Source organism: Balaenoptera acutorostrata, chromosome 12 (assembly GCF_949987535.1).
Source record: "Balaenoptera acutorostrata chromosome 12, mBalAcu1.1, whole genome shotgun sequence".
NCBI classification, from domain to species: Eukaryota; Metazoa; Chordata; class Mammalia; order Artiodactyla; family Balaenopteridae; genus Balaenoptera; species Balaenoptera acutorostrata.
Genome location: NC_080075.1, coordinates 55326258 through 55342783, shown reverse-complemented (window position 1 = coordinate 55342783; position 16526 = coordinate 55326258). Strand labels below are relative to the sequence as shown.

Genomic DNA, 16526 nt, shown 5'->3' with positions numbered 1-16526 from the left:
GCATCTGTGACTTTAAAAAATGAATATATATGTTTCACAGATATTAATTTTTTAACCTGATAAAACCAGAGAAAACAAAAAAGAGTTTTTAAATATAACAATGCCTCATTTATCTGGTATCTGATGGGAATAAGTACAAATATTTTTAAACAACTTAAAATTGCTTTAAAGACAATCTCAATCCATTTTGCTTTTTAACTTTATAAGAAATAAGTATGCTCAGAAGAGATTTGATTCTCTGGGTCAATTCCATTTTGGAGACAGTAGCATGGAAGTCCAGAGTTTAAAGGTATTTGTTGGTTTTCTAGGTATAAAAGCTTCACATATTAGCTTCAAATACTCTCCTACAAATACATTGAATTTTATGGTCTAAGATACAAACACTACCAGAGTGGTCATGGCACTTAAATGAAATTCTCACGTGAAGAAAGAAACGCAATATAATAACTACTCAACCTTTCCCCCAAAACATCTAAGCTATGGCCATTTTTTAAAAAGAAAAGCTATGTTTCAGAGTCTCCAGGGATAAAGAGAATCATGGTGTCCTGGGGCGCTGGATCCTGAGTCTTCCTCTAATCAGCCAAGAAATGTTGAAAAAGATGTGTACCCCTCTCCTCACACTTTGCTTTCTTATGTGTAGAAGTGGGACTGAACCCTACCTTGCACTAGGGTTACCAGGATTAAGTTGCCTGTGTGACAGTGCCAAGCCCATGCCTGGTACATACACAGACAGATATGACGTTTTCTTTCTATTGCCATCCGAAATGTCAGACAGAATTGAAAATTACATGAAATCCAAATACCGTAAATACCTAAATACCAGGGAAACAAAAAGATGATTTAACAATCCACCCTACCAATTTAAGGATTATCGGGCAGAATGAATACAATAAACTGAGACAGTTAACATGCTCTAACACTTGGAGAACTCAAATAATGGAATTTGCAGGGTCTTTTGGTAATGCTAAAAAAAATAGTCATTAACCTACTCCTTTTATAGGTCATAAATGCCTATAACATTAATTAAGCAGTAACTATGTGTCAGGTTCTGAACTAAGTACTTTAGAAGGATTATATTATTTAATCCTCACTAGCAAGTGGCAGAGCCAGGATTTGAACTCAGTAATCTGATGCCAGAGCTCTTAATCATCCTGTTATCTGTCTACCTATTAATAAAACATGTGGGTTTAAAAACTTCATGGTAAATTTCCTTTGCTCAGAATAACCAACAACAATTCCTAACCTCCCATTAATTTTTTTAATAACATGAAATACTAGCCGACTTTTGAAAATTAAGACATTTTCCAGATGAAAAGCTCATAACCATCTATTCTGCAAAATATTTAGAGCATATTAAATCTGAATCTAAATCACAATATGAATCTAAATTATCGTTACCAAACAATTAAATTCCAGTCCTGGTAATATTTAAGTATCTGTTATAACTTACACAGAATATGTATTTTGTACACAGTAAGAACTCAACAAATATTTACTGATTATCTCTTTTTAGAGCAGATAATGCATCAAATTATAATGTACAAAGATCTTCCATGGTCAAAATATTCATTTTGTCAGTAACTATAGCTATAAGCTTTCTCTAGGGCTGAAGAAGGCTGTCTGGGTTATGGACAATTCAAATGTTTATAATGTGATAATTAAGGCAAGGAAGAAAAGCAAGATGACTTTCAATTATTTTTAAAGAAAACAATAAAGATGACCAACAACATAGTGGGCAGCCACCGACCACATTCTCTTTCACCAAATTCTCTTGCTGCCTCCTAGAAAGGGAAGGCTTCCTCCAACTATAAAGATGCCTGGTCTCTTTCGTCATTTGTCATTACTTACAATTATTTAAAATTCCTATTAGTAAGTGAAAAACATTTTTCATTGAGGTTATATATTTTCAATGGGCCTTTCTAGTCATTTAATGATGAAACAATTTAAAAAATATAAATATTCTTGAAATTGCTCAGTACAGAACTCACATCATTATAATCTTATGTTTGGCCTCTGGAAATTTTATACAAAGTCAGATTTGAATTCAAAGTAGAAAAAATGGAACTAAACATGCAAAAGTTTTTGTGAGGTGGATGGTGTGTATGTGTTTTTAAAGAAAGTATAATTGCTTAACCAGATACCCTTGTTTCTCTGACTGAAACATCAGTAAAACCAGATCCCAACCCAGAAAAGCTTGCTTTACCACAAACATATCAAATCTTTATTGGGCTATAAGGAATAGAGAACTAACCTCTCTTCCTAATACTATAATATTACAGTTTAGATAATGAAGTATATATAATAGTTATCTTCTCGTGAAATTTCACTCTAGAAAAATCTCCATTCTGAGGTGACGCCATGATCTTTTATTTGGTTTATTGTTTCTCTGGAAGATTCTGTCAGCACCATGAGCCACACTGAGTACTTATTCTGTTGTGAGGTTTATGAAGAAAAAAACCAAAACGGAATAAAAAACTTGTTCACTGAAAATAAAAAGTGAACAAAAAAGATGCCTCATCATTTCTCTAGTTTATCAGTAAATCATTGCTAAAAGGGAGACGGGCAGGTGATTATTATATGAATAAAAGATGATTAATTATACATCAATTCTATTATTTCACCAACAGTATCTATCATAATTTTAAAAGATGATAGTGAATAAGTGGGTCATTAACTTAGAATACTTTAAAAACAACTCAACAGTAAAGATTATTAAACAACCATTAATATTCCAGTCGAATGAAACATTCTTAATGAAGACCAACATTTGCTACATATTAAATTAGCTAGTTAGAAAATCTTTTTTAAAGTCAATAATTCAAATAGAAATTTTATATTAATTTTAAAAGTCTGATCCATTAATTTGGATCTGGCTCACCTCTTATTGTAAACAAGAACTGAGGTAGAAAAATGAGAGTCAGTAGCTAAAAGCCTAAACAATCAAAACTAGATAATTGAATTGTAAATAATCAAAAAATATATTTTCTATGGAAACCTAAACCCAGATTTTACAAAGGCGCCTCTACTCTCCATAATTCAACATCTATTTCTGCGTAGTCTTATAAAGAGAAGATTTATACAAGTGTAACATATCAAACTTTTACACTCCAAAATATTCCATCTATAGGCAAACTAACATGTTAATTACATATTACCTTACCAACTCATAAGCCGATGGCCAATGGTGCTTTATATATCGATACTCTGTATTTAGACTTAATTGCATACATCTGAAAGTAAGGAATTAAAATACAATTTCCTGTGTATACTTTTCAATGATTTTGATTGTCTTCCAATTTAGGAATCACTGACACTATTGAATGAAATTAAGTTCCATAAGATTGTAACTTGAGTACAAATGAATCCCCATTTCCCAGTGATCACTGAGATGGCCAAGAAAATATAAAGGAAACCTTTATTAATATTATAACCTTGGGAAGGGTATCAGTGACACCACACACCCCAAACCTCCAGGGATTTCTATAACATATAGTAGGTAAAGACCCATCATAGAGAAGGGCAAACCTACCAGAGTTACTGAATGTAAAAGAACAATGCATTTGTCTAGGAGACACAACATCTAATAGAAAGCACAAAGAATGGACTTAAAAAGTAGGCAGTTAAGTGCAAGACATATGATTCAGATCTCTCAAGGGCCTTTGGAAAGTGACATACATATCAGAGATTTAACCCAGCCACTTATTACCTAGGAATTTACACTAAAGAGAAAACTGGAGGGACTTCCCTGGTGGCGCAGCAGATAAGACTCCGCACTCCCAATGCAGGGGGCCTGGGTTCGATCCCTGGTCAGGGAACTAGGTCCCACATGCATGCCACAACTAAGAGTTTGCATGCCACAACTAAGGAGCTGGAGAGCCGCAACTAGGACCTGGTGCAACCAAATAAATTAATTAATTAAGTATTTTTAAAAACCTGGACAAATCTGCAAAGATGTATGTTTTATGATAATCACAATAATTCATAATAAATTAGTAATAGTGAAAACTATAAATAATCTAAATGTCCATTCATAAGAAATTTGTATATGATTTTACCCAAATAATGGAGTATTATAATACATATATGCAAATTTTCACTGACATGGAATGAGCTCTATAATATGCTGTTGAAGGGGAAAAAAAGATTAAAAATAATATGTGTATTATGAATAGTTACACACATGAAGAGAGAGCTGCAAAGATTACCACCGAAACACAAATGGGAGTTGTCTCTGGGTGGCTGGATATTTGATAATTTTTACTTACTTTTTATAATTATTAGTATTGCTTAAATTTTCTAAATAAATGTATACTGCCTTTGTGATCAGAGAAAAATTCTCTTCATGTTGGAAAAAGAAAGTATATTTATTTTTTAATACCACAATTGATTTGGGAGAAATCATCTTAATAATTGGAAAAATCCATTAAGATATAGATTCAAAGATGTTTATCATAGCACTGTTTATAATAGTAAAAATAGTATTAAATGATCAATAGTGAATTTGTTAAGTAAATTTTGGAATAACTATATAAAGGTTTACTATGAAGCCATTAAAAATTACAACAAAGATGTATCCATCACTAGCTCAGTGACCTTGGAATATTACATGTCCTCTAGGTATCAGTTTCCTCATCTGTAAAATGGGGATAAAAAGAACACTTATAGTGTTTCCCCTAGCTTATTAGCTATATCTTATTGTCATAGAAAACAAAAAACCTGATGTTTATGAGCTTCCTCTAATATCACAAACCCCTATTTCAAAACCAACTTTGCTATATGCTTTAAGAAAAAAAATCTCAAAATCAACATTCAATTTGGCTATCAATCAAGCTAAGAAAATATGAATCTAAGACTACAAAGGCAATGTATATCAATGTTAAAAATAGGGAATTCCTGCAACTTCTAGGCTATTAAACTCCTATACATATTCTCAAACTAAGCTTGTTTATTCACCTATACATGTAGAAAAAAATAGTGTTAGAAGATAGAAGCAGGCTGATCAGGATGCCCGTGGCACTGAGACAGGCCCCAATAAATCACCCAGATTACAGTGACAGAGGGAACTGGCATCCCTACTTAACTGAACGATAAAACAATTTAAATATACATACTCGTTAGCTGCATCAGTTTTACCATCACTGTACAAACATCTACTTTGTTGCTTTAAAGAGTTGAAACCAACCTGCCATGGTCTTCCCCAATCGAGTGGAATAGGAAAGGCTCCAAGCCATGTTCCTACAAAACTAGAAACTGTAGTGATCTGGAGACTATTCTCCCAAATGGATGTAACCCTATAAAACACAAATATATAAATTATTGGTGGTATATATCTTAGCTGCTGGGGAATCAAACAAACAGCATAAATTAACACTATACATATATATATGTTCTGTTCATTTAAAATAAGCATCTCAAATTGACACATAAATATCTGCCATGAATCATTAACAATTAATTGGTAAGAAGATACAAGTGTTTTTCAGCTGGAAAGGTAATATATGCACATAGTGAAAATCAAACAATACAAAAGAGTGTCTGCAATGAAAGCTAAGTCCTCCTCTCACCCTCATCATCAACTCTGATTCCTTTTCCCGGAAATAACTGCTATCACCAGCTTATTACATATCCTTCCAGAAATATTTTATACATGCACAAATAAACACACAATTTTATTTCGAATGATATATGCACATCTGCATATATACACACATATATGTATATATCCCTCAAAACAAAACTCAAATGCACCATGTTATAAACCCAGTTTTGCTGTGTGTTTTCCCTTGTTAACAGTTTTACTAGTATTCCATTGTCCAAAGGAAGCATCATTTATTCAACTAGTCCCTTACGGCACATTTCATTAAAGCAAATCAACTCTATTTGGTGGGGAAGGAATAGAGAATGAGAACAAAATATTACAAAAGATCCAGTGATTCTGCCTATCATTCTAACTTATTAAGTGCACATCTTAGAGTGTAAAGGTAGACATAAAAGACATCTTAGAGTGTAAAGGCAGAAAGACATCTGTCAGTCTCTTAATAAGTCTTGGTTTCAGCCTGCCCCTCATAGTGTGATCACTTAACCATGTGGAATAAGAGTCTACTTACAGTTGAGCAAAACCCCACCACCATACAGTAACAGGAGTCCAAATATTCAACTGTTTCAAAAGCAGTGTTTAGTTATTATGAAGTTTATGAAAAGCAGTTTCTTCCAGCTAGTGTGGAAAAAGGGGAAAACACTTGTTTTATTAGATGACTGCTTTCATTAGAAATAGGCCAATTACTACACACAAAATGTACACTGAATTAAAGTAATCCTGAATGACAAGTCAGTGCATAAACCAATGCCCCATCACCTGTCCATCTCATTACCACCCCTCCCCCACTACACAAGTTAAGAGCTTTAGCCTGTTTCTATTGAAAACTGGGGCTGGAAGAAGATTGGAGGCAATCACCGTACATCCAAATTTGCGTTATTTGCTGGGCTTTATTGTTCTTTTTTATTTTGTGATACACTTAAAAATGCACGTCAATTTCTTCAACTAGCATTCAACAGAACATAGATCTGTTCCAGTCTTGGAGAGAAAAAACTGGTGAGTTGAATGTAAAGAGAGAATTGTACTGTTCAGGCAATTTAAAGGATTTTCTAAGGTAATTTTTGACTTTATGTGGTTGACAAATGTTGACTACCTTTCACTTAACACACAACTTCTTTGTGTTGCAATATGTAAAGTGATGTGCCTAGAGATATAAAGTCAGAGGTTGAGAGCAGAGTTTACTTTCTGCTAAGAAGAGTTTACTTTTTCCATTTTATGAAAGAGGAGGAAGTTCAGCTGAATTTGGAAGAATGGGGAGTATTTGGTCTTGAAGAACTGGAGAAAGAACTGCACAGCAGGTAAAGAGAACGTAAGTAAAATTGGTTGAGGCCAAGTGGAAGAATGGGAAACAAAACTGGAAAAGTAGGTTAGAGTTAGGATTTTTTAAATAACAGCTTTATTGAATACAGTAAAAACTTGCCACAGAAAACCCTTTTCCAGCCATACAATTCACTTAAAGTGCACAATTCAATGTTTTTAGTATATTAACAGAGTTGCGCAACCATCACCCAAAACAAAACCCTTTACATTAGCAGTCACTCCTAGTTTCCCCTTCCCTCTAGACCTGGGCAACCACTAATCTACTTTGTGTATGGATTTGCCTACTCTGAACATTTCACACAAATGAAATCAATGTGAGGTCTTTTGTGACTGGATTCTTTCACTTAGCATAATGTCTCCAAGGTTCATCAGCTTTGTAGCATGTAAAAATACTTCATTCTTTTTTATTGCCAAATAATATTTTATTACATGGATATACCACACATTTTATATTTTCCAAGCATCAGTTGATGGACACTTGGGTTGTTTTGACTTTTTGGCTATTACACATAATGCTACTATAAACATTCATGTACAAGTTTTGTGTGGACATATGTTCTCATTTTTCTTGGGGGTATACTAAGGAATAGACTTGCTGATAACTCTATGCTTAACCTTTTGAGGAACTGCCAGACTGTTCTTCAAAGCAGCTAAGCTATTTTATATTCCCACCAGCAGTGTATGATGGTTCCAATTTCCACATCCTTTCTAACACTTGTTACTACTGATTACAGCCATCTTAGTGGGTAGTGAAGTGGTATCTCATTGTGGTAGATTTAGGGTTAGGATTTTAGAAAAGTCTTAAAAGTCAAACTTAAAGAAGTCCCTGAAGGTTTTTAATCAAGGCAGCAATATGATAAGAGCTAAGTTTCAGTAAAATTTATGTACATGTCTTATCTAACCCCTAAGCTCCAAGTTCCTTGGACTAAGGGGCAAGATCTATGTCTTCACATTTTTCACTGTTACAGCACACTTGTGGCCATCTTATATTTGTTAAAATAAGTGCAAATATCCAAGAGGCTGTTCTCTATTTTGTTTGATGTTTTAAGAGTGTTAATAATCTTACATATAATAAACATAGAAAAAATGGAGCCAAGACCTAGTTTTAAAATTAGAAGAAATCTGTAGCCTATTTTTTAATTTATTTTTTTATTTTTATTTTTTATTTTTATTTTTTAAAGGATATTTATTTTACTTTTTTTTAAAGGAATTCCTTTATTTTTATTATTTATTTATTTATTTATTTATTTATTTTTGGCTGTGTTGGGTCTTCGTTTCTGTATGAGGGCTTTCTCTAGTTGCGGCAAGCGGGGACCACTCTTCATTGCGGTGCGCGGGCCTCTCACTGTCGCGGCCTCTCCCGTTGCGGAGCACAGGCTCCAGACGCGCAGGCTCAGTAGCTGTGGCTCACGGGCCTAGTTGCTCCGTGGCATGTGGGATCTTCCCAGACCAGGGCTCGAACCCGTGTCCCCTGCATTGGCAGGCAGATTCTCAACCACTGTGCCACCAGGGAAGCCCTGTAGCCTATCTTTTTAAATTAAAAATTTACATTTATTAAAATTATATAAATATCTTTAAAATCAAAGATCACAATTAGACTAATAATAATAATCCCTCCCCACTCCTGATTTCTGCTTCTGAGGCAGACACTTTCAACTCTTCACTGTTTCTTCTATGTACTTCAAATTTAAAAGAACATACATGTGTAGATTTTCCAGATTTACTTACTTTCTGCTTTCTACAATGGAAGAAGAGGATTTAGAACTCTTTACCCACAAGCCTCCCATCCCCACATACACATTTCTCTATAACTCTCATCCTCTTTGATGGTAATATCTCCTCTTCTCAGCTGGATCAATAGCACAGTATCTACATTATTACGGTTATGGAAATATTCATCATAGCTGAAGCACACAGCAAACCATAATTACATTCGTTTCTTAGAGTAAATTTTTAATTTTCTTTGGATATTAAGAATGCCTCTCAGACTTCCCTGGTGGTGCAGTGGTTAAGAATCCGCCTGCCAATGCAGGGGACACAGGTTCAAGCCCTGGTCTGGGAAGATCCCACATGCCATGGAGCAACTAAGCCCATGCGCCACAACTACTGAGCTTGCGCTCTAGAGCTTGCGAGCCACAACTACTGAGACCGCATGCCACAACTACTGAAGCCTGTGCACCTAGAGCCCATGCTCCACAACAAGAGAAGCCACTGCAATGAGAAGCCTGCGCACCACAACAAAGTAGACCCCGCCCGCCGCAACTAGAGAAAGCCTGCGCGCAGCAACGAAGACCCAAGGCAGCCAAAAAATAAATTTATTAAAAAAAAAAAAAAAGAATGCCTCTCTTTTTTACCCTCCATTTGCTTACGTACCTATCACTAAGTCATCGTCAAATATTCCAGAGAAACCAAACATCACCTGTGAGTGCCCTACACCATCTTGTGCATTCCCTTTGCCTCTCTCAGTGCTTTTGGGTCTCCATTTCCCTGAATTCCAAGACTTCTTCCTGTTATTTTCTTTTCTTTTTTTTTTTTAAAGCACCTCCTTTAATAGATTCCTGAGAAAGGGTATGTGGAAAACAGATTTTAGAGATGTTTAAAGTCTGAAAATGACTTTACTATAATTGTTGGAAATCATTTTGTCTCAGAATGTTGAATTGCTCTGTTGTTTTCTGATTCCCTCCTGAGAAGTTCACAGCTATTTTGGCTCCTAGTTCTCCATTAAGTACCATGTTCCCTATCCCCCCATACCCCCACCATCCTCTCTGGGAGACTTTAGAATCATCTCTTTATTCCTTGTTATCTAAAATTTCACAATAATGTGTCTTGGAGTGGGTCTTTTCATCCATTATGCTGGAAATACACGGGCTTTCTTAATTTAGACTCTCAGGTTTTTAGTTCTTGAAATTTTCTTTTGTTTAAAGACTTGCTTTTTGATGCTCAGATCCCTTAACAATTTTGTTTTTCTTACTCTTTTGCTGGGAATATTATCATTATGAATTAATTCTCTGATTTCCTTACCTTTTAACTCATTTCCCATATTTTTGCCTTTTTGTTTGACTCAGGGATCTTTTCAACTCGGCCTCTACTTCTGTTGAATTTTTCTACCATATTTTTTTAATTCCCAAGAGCTTTATTCTTCTCTGAATATTCCTTTTGATGACCTCCTGTTCATGTTTCATGGATGTAAAAACTATACATTTTTAAAGGTTATCTTCTGGTCTTTATATTGCTTTTATTTCTACTGGGGTTTCTTTTTTGTTGTTTTCATTTCTGGATTTCACTTTAGAGGTGTTCCTCAAATGTCTAGTGATTCTTCATTATCATTCCACTTGAAAGTAAAACACTATACATGACATGTCCAGAAAAGGCAAATCTATAGAGTCAGAAAGTATTTTAGTGGTTGTCTGGGATGGGGGCTGAGGGGGTGGGTGGGAGAGAAGGGTGGGGATGGAGGACAACTGCTAATAGGCATAATTTCTTTCGGGGGTGATGACATGTTCTAAGATTAGATTGTGATGATGGTTACAAAACTGTACCTATACTAAAAACCATTGAACTGTACACTGTAAATGGGTAAGTTTTATGGGATGAAGTTATTATCTCAATAAAGTTATTTTTTAAAAACAACAAAAAAGTGAAACTCTATAAACAGTCGACTAGATGTTCACTGTACACAAGTAGCATGATTCAATTGGTGGGCTTCACTGTTCCAGGAACTGGGTAGGAACCCTGCCTTTTAGAGAAACCACAAATGTCAGTATCTGTAGGTTTTTTTGGTACCATTTTTCCCAGAAAGAAATCATTTCAATATTCTGCCTAGACGGTATAAGCCTGGCTGTCAGTGTTCTGGGCCCAGCAGGTGAAAAGGACTAGGCATAAGGTGAAGACTCATTGCTTAGTATGTAGAATTTCATTTAAGCCTTATTTCCTGAAGAGGTTGTAGCAAATAGGCTCAGGATCTGGGGGTAGCCAGAGTGGTTGGGGGTACATCTTTCCTTTCTCCATCTTCCCTTCTCCCACTGTATAACTTCCATTGCTATAATATTCATATAGTATTTATATTCTGTTCTGAACCCCAATTCATTCAACTATTTTCTTGATATAGTAAGCCCCCTTATGTACAAACTGAATAATTCCTTCATCTGGGGAAACTGTCTTCTATCATATCTTTGAATTATTTTTTGTTTTGTTTTTTAGGGGTACTAACTTGTCTTAAGTTGATCTCCTTTGTCTGTCCTCTATCATTTCTCCTCTAATTGCTTTATTCTTCCCAACCCCCCTTAGCCGTCATTCATTTTGATTAGCTCAAACCTTTCCTCTATGCTACAACTTGATTTTCTAATTTATCTATGTTTCTAATTTATGATGTGGATTCTCAATTTATTTCATTAATTCTGCAGTTTCCTTCTCCACCTCATTTTCTTTAATTATCTCATCTTTGAGCTCTTATTTTATTGCATTCATATCCTTAATAACATTTTTTCTGTGGTAAACTGTGTAGAGCTTTTTTGTTTGTTTTTGCTCCTTGGGTAGCATTTTCTTCCAGGCTGGATTCCTTATCTTCTACATGCCTTTTCTTCTTTTATAGTGTGTTTTTAGGGGTTGCCATGCCATTTCTCTTCATCTTGCCCACACTTCATATGGTCAGGCTGCCAAACTACCCATTTGCTGGGATAAAATGAAGGTGCCTTCCCATCTTAACCAACATCAATTTTTCCTGTCTTGAAGCTGCATTTTGAGGAATGGATGTTCTTTTCTATCAAATTTTCTGTGACATGAGTCAGAAGGAGAGAATGGAGGCAGAGAGCCAGGGTAAGGGAAATGCTGTCTTTGAGATTTAATTGGTAATATTCAGCTGAAATTTAATAAATGGCGGTTCTATACATTAAACTTTAAAATATTTTTGACCAGAGCTATGCATCCCATTAAAAATCAGATGAAACTACTGTAGCACAGTCTGCCTCCATGGTAGAGCCCAGTAGGCAGCAGCCCTGGGAGACTGATAAAAAGTATAAATAGCACTGATGGTGATTCAGGGAAACTGGCACACTGTTGAGGGGTGTGTGTGTGTGTGTGTGTGTGTGTGTGTGTGTGTGTGTGTGTGTGTTATATAAAATTAAATTAAAAATATGTACATAATAAAATTTAAAAAATATATATATATATATTTCAAATTAGAACTTCAGTTTGGCAACATTTATCAACTTCTTTTGACTTAGGAATTTTACTCCAGAAATCTAGTATATAGAAATCCCTGCACAAGTATAAAAATGATATGGTACAAAGATGTTAATAACAACATTATTCATAATCATGAAAATTCAATAATAACCCTCAATAGGAAATTAGTTAAATAAATCATGGTACGTGGAATACTTATAATGATGATTAATTGCCAAGATTCATCTCATCTCTGATGATTAGGCTAATTAAATCATGGCGATCCCATTCTCTTTCCCAACAATTAGTTTATGAAGACTCAAGAAGGACAAGCTGCTGCCATCTCACTACCAGCCCAAGGACAAGCACCAGGAGAATCAGTAAGAAGCACCAGCCACTGTGTATCTGTATCTAGAATGACACAACCTGTGTTCTGTGAGATCATCAATTTCCTTATTGCTCAACCCAATATAAGCTGAACTTTTCCATTACTTTTTTTTGGGGGGGGGCTTTTATGAATAAGACTGCTATGAACACTCATGTACAGTTTTTTTTTTCAATTTTTGAATTTTATTTTATTTATTTTTTTATACAGCACATTCTTATTAGTTATCCATTTTATACATATTAGTGTATACATGTCAATCCCAATCTCCAATTCATCACACCACCACCACCACCCTGCCACTTTCCCTGCTTGGTGTCCATACGTTTGTTCTCTACATCTGTGTCTCAATTTCTGCCCTGCAAATTGGTTCATCTGTACCATTTTTTTGGTTCCACATATATGCGTTAATACACAATATTTGTTTTTCTCTTTCTGACTTACTTCACTCTGTATGACAGTCTCTAGATGCATCCACGTCTCTACAAATGACCCAATTTTGTTCCTTTTTTATGGCTCAGTAATATTCCATTGCATATATGTACCACATCTTCTTTATCCATTCGTCTGTTGATGGGCATTTAGGTTGCTTCCATGACCTGGCTATTGTAAATAGTGCTGTAATGAACATTGGGGTGCATGTGTCTTTTTGAATTATGGTTCTCTCTGGGTATATGCCCAGTAGTGGGATTGCTGGGTCATATGGTAATTCTATTTTTAGTTTTTTAAGGAACCTCCATACTGTTCTCCATAGTGGCTGTATCAATTTACATTCCCACCAACAGGGCAAGAGGGTTCCATTTTCTCCACACCCTCTCCAGCATTTGTTGTTTGTAGATTTTCTGATGATGCCCATTCTAACTGGTGTGAGGTGATACCTCATTGTAGTTTTGATTTGCATTTCTCTAATAATTAGTGATTTTGAGCAGCTTTTCATGTGCTTCTTGACCATCGGTATGTTTTCTTTGGAGAAATGTCTATTTAGGTCTTCTGCCCATTTTTGGATTGGGTTGTTTATTTTTTTAATATTGAGCTGCATGAGCTATTTATATATTTTGGAGATTAATCCTTTGTCCTTCATTCATTTGCAAATATTTTCTCCCATTCTGAGGGTTGTCTTTTCGTCTTGTTTGTAGTTTCCTTTGCTGTGCAAAAACTTTTAAGTTTCATTAGGTCCCATTTGTTTATTTTTTGTTTTTATTTCCATTACTCTAGGAGGTGGATCAAAAAAGATCTTGCTGTGATTTATGCCAAAGAGTGTTCTTCCTATGTTTTCTTCTAAGAGTTTTACAGTGTTCGGTCTTACATTTAGGTCTTTAATCCATTTTGAGTTTATTTTTGTGTATGGTGTTAGGGAGTGTTCTAACTTCATTCTTTTACATGTAGCTGTCCAGTTTTCCCAGCACCACTTATTAAAGAGACTGTCTTTTCTCCATTGTATATCCTTGCCTCCTTTGTCATAGATTAGTTGACCATAGATGCATGGGTTTATCTCTGGGCTTTCTATCCTGTTCCATTGATCTATATTTCTGTTTTTGTGCCAGTACCATATTGGCTTGATTACTGTAGCTTTGTAGTATAGTTTGAAGTCAGGGAGTCTGATTCCTCCAGCTCCGTTTTTTTTCCCTCAAGACTGCTTTGGCTATTTGGGGTCTTTTGTGTCTCCATACAAATTTTAAGATTTTTTGTTCTAGTTCTGTCAAAACTGCCACTTGTAATTTGATAGGGATTGCACTGAGTCTGTAGATTGCTTTGGGTAGTATAGTCATTTTTACAGTATTGATTCTTCCAATCCAAGAACATGGTATATCTCTCCATCTGTTGGTATCATCTTTAATTTCTTTCATCAGTGTCTTACAGTTTCCTGCATACAGGTCTTTTGTCTCCCTAGGTGGGTTTATTCCTAGGTATTTTATTCTTTTTGTTGCAATGGTAAAATGTCATCTCCAAACAGTGACAGTTTTACTTCTTTTTTCCAATTTGTATTCCTTTTATTTCTTTTTCTTCTCTGATTGCCATGGCTAGGACTTCCAAAACTATGTTGAATAATAGTGGTGAGAGTGCACATTCTTGTCTTATTCCTGCTCTTAGAGGAAATGCTTGCAGTTTTTCACCATTGAGAATGATGTTTGCTGTGGGTTTGTCATATATGGCCTTTATTATGTTGAGGTAGGCTCCCTCTATGCCCACTTTCTGGAGAGTTTTTATCATAAATGGGTGTTGAATTTTGTCAAAAGCTTTCTCTGCATCTATTGAGATGATCACATGGTTTTTATTCTTCAGTTTGTTAATATGGTGTATCACGTTGATTGATTTGCATATATTGAAGAATCCTTGCATTCCTGGGATAAACCCCACTTGATCATAGTGTATGATCCTTTTAATGTGCTGTTGGATTCTGTTTGCTAGTATTTTGTTGAGGATTTTTGCATCTATATTCATCAGTGATATTGGTCTGTAATTTTCTTTTTTTGTAGTATCTTTGTCTGGTTTTGGTATCAGGGTGATGGTGGCCTCATAGAATGTGTTTGGGAGTGTTCCTTCCTCTGCAATTTTTTGAAAGAGTTTGAGAAAGATGGGTGTTAGCTCTTCTCTAAATGTTTGACAGGATTCACCTGTGAAGCCCTCTGGTCCTGGACTTTTGTTTGTTGGAAGATTTTAAATCACAGTTTCAATTTCATGACTTGTAATTGGTCTGTTCATATTTTCTATTTCTTCCTGGTTCAGTCTTGGAAGGTTATACCTTTCTAAGAATTTGTCCATTTCTTCTAGGTTGTTCATTTTATTGGCATAGAGTTGCTTGCAGGAGTCTCTTAGGATGCTTTGTATTTCTGCAGTGTTTGTTGTAACTTCGCCTTTTTCATTTCTAATTTTATTGATTTGAGTCCTCTCCCTCTTTTTCTTGATGAGTCTGGCTAATGGTTTATCAACTTTGTTTATTTTCTCCAAGAACCAGCTTTTAGTTTTATTGATCTTTGCAATTGTTTTCTTTGTTTCTGTTTCACTTATTTCTGCTCTAATCTTTATGATTTCTTTCCTTCTACTAACTTTGGGTTTTGTTTGTGCTTCTTTCTCTAGTTCCTTTAGGTGTAAGGCTAGATTGTTTATTTGAGATGTTTGTTGTTTCTTGAGGTAGGATTGTATTGCTATAAACTTCCCTCTTAGAACTGCTTTTGCTGCATCCCATAGATTTTGGATCGTCGTGTTTTCATTGTCATTTGTCTCTAGGTATTTTTTGATTTCCTTTGATTTCTTCAGTGATCTCTTGGTTATTTAGTAACGTAGTGTTTAGCCTCCATGTGTTTGTGTTTTTTACATTTTTTTCCCTGTAATTGATTTCTAATCTCATAGCATTTTGGTCAGAAAAGATGCTTGATATGATTTCAATTTTCTTAAATTTACTGAGGCTTGATTTGTGACCCAAGGTGTGATCTATCCTGGAGAATGTTCCATGCACACTTGAGAAGAAAGTGTAATCTGCTGTTTTTGGATGGAATGTCCTATAAATAACAATTAAATCTATCTGGCCTATTGTGTCTTTTAAAGCTTCTGTTTCCTTATTAATTTTCTGTTTGGATGATCTGTCCATTGGTGTAAGTGAGGTGTTAAAGTCCCCCACTATTATTGTGTTACTGTCAATTTCCTCTTTTAGAGCTGTTAGCAGTTGCCTTATGTATTGAGATGCTCCTATGTTGGGTGCATATATATTTATAATTGTTATATCTTCTTCTTGGATTGATCCCTTGATCATTATGTAGTGTCCTTTCTTGTCTCTTGTAACATTATTTTAAAGTCTATTTTATCTGATATGAGTATTGCTACTCCAGCTTTCTTTTGATTTCCATTTGCATGGAATATCTTTTTCCATCCCCTCACTTTCAGTCTGTATGTGTCCCTAGGTCTGAAACGGGTCTCTTGTAGACAGCATATATATGGGTCTTTTGTTCGTATCCATTCAGCAAGCCTGTGTCTTTTGGTTGGAGCATTTAATCCATTCACATTTAAGGTAATTATCGATATGTATGTTCCTATGACCATTTTCTTAATTGTTTTGGGTTTGTT

At 35.1% G+C, this 16526-nt stretch overlaps 1 protein-coding gene across 4 annotated transcripts in view; it reads right to left on the bottom strand.

Annotated features, from left to right (window-relative positions):
- The window catches only part of PIGF (phosphatidylinositol glycan anchor biosynthesis class F), a 40484-nt gene that overhangs the window by 11078 nt on the left and 12880 nt on the right, over positions 1–16526 (bottom strand). For 2 of the 4 annotated variants that reach the window (XR_009009888.1, XM_057558041.1), the window contains exons 5-6: positions 5183–5291; positions 3707–3889 (exon numbers count right to left, since the gene is read on the bottom strand). The exons of 1 other annotated variant lie outside the window; for it this stretch is intronic. Coding sequence is in view for 2 of the 3 variants with exons in the window: in XM_057558041.1 (XP_057414024.1) it covers positions 3707–3889; positions 5183–5291 (292 nt within the window). In the remaining variant the exon portion in view is untranslated. The remainder of the gene's footprint in view (positions 1–3706; positions 3890–5182; positions 5292–16526) is intronic. One more of the 4 variants, XM_007190066.3, reaches the window with a different exon arrangement.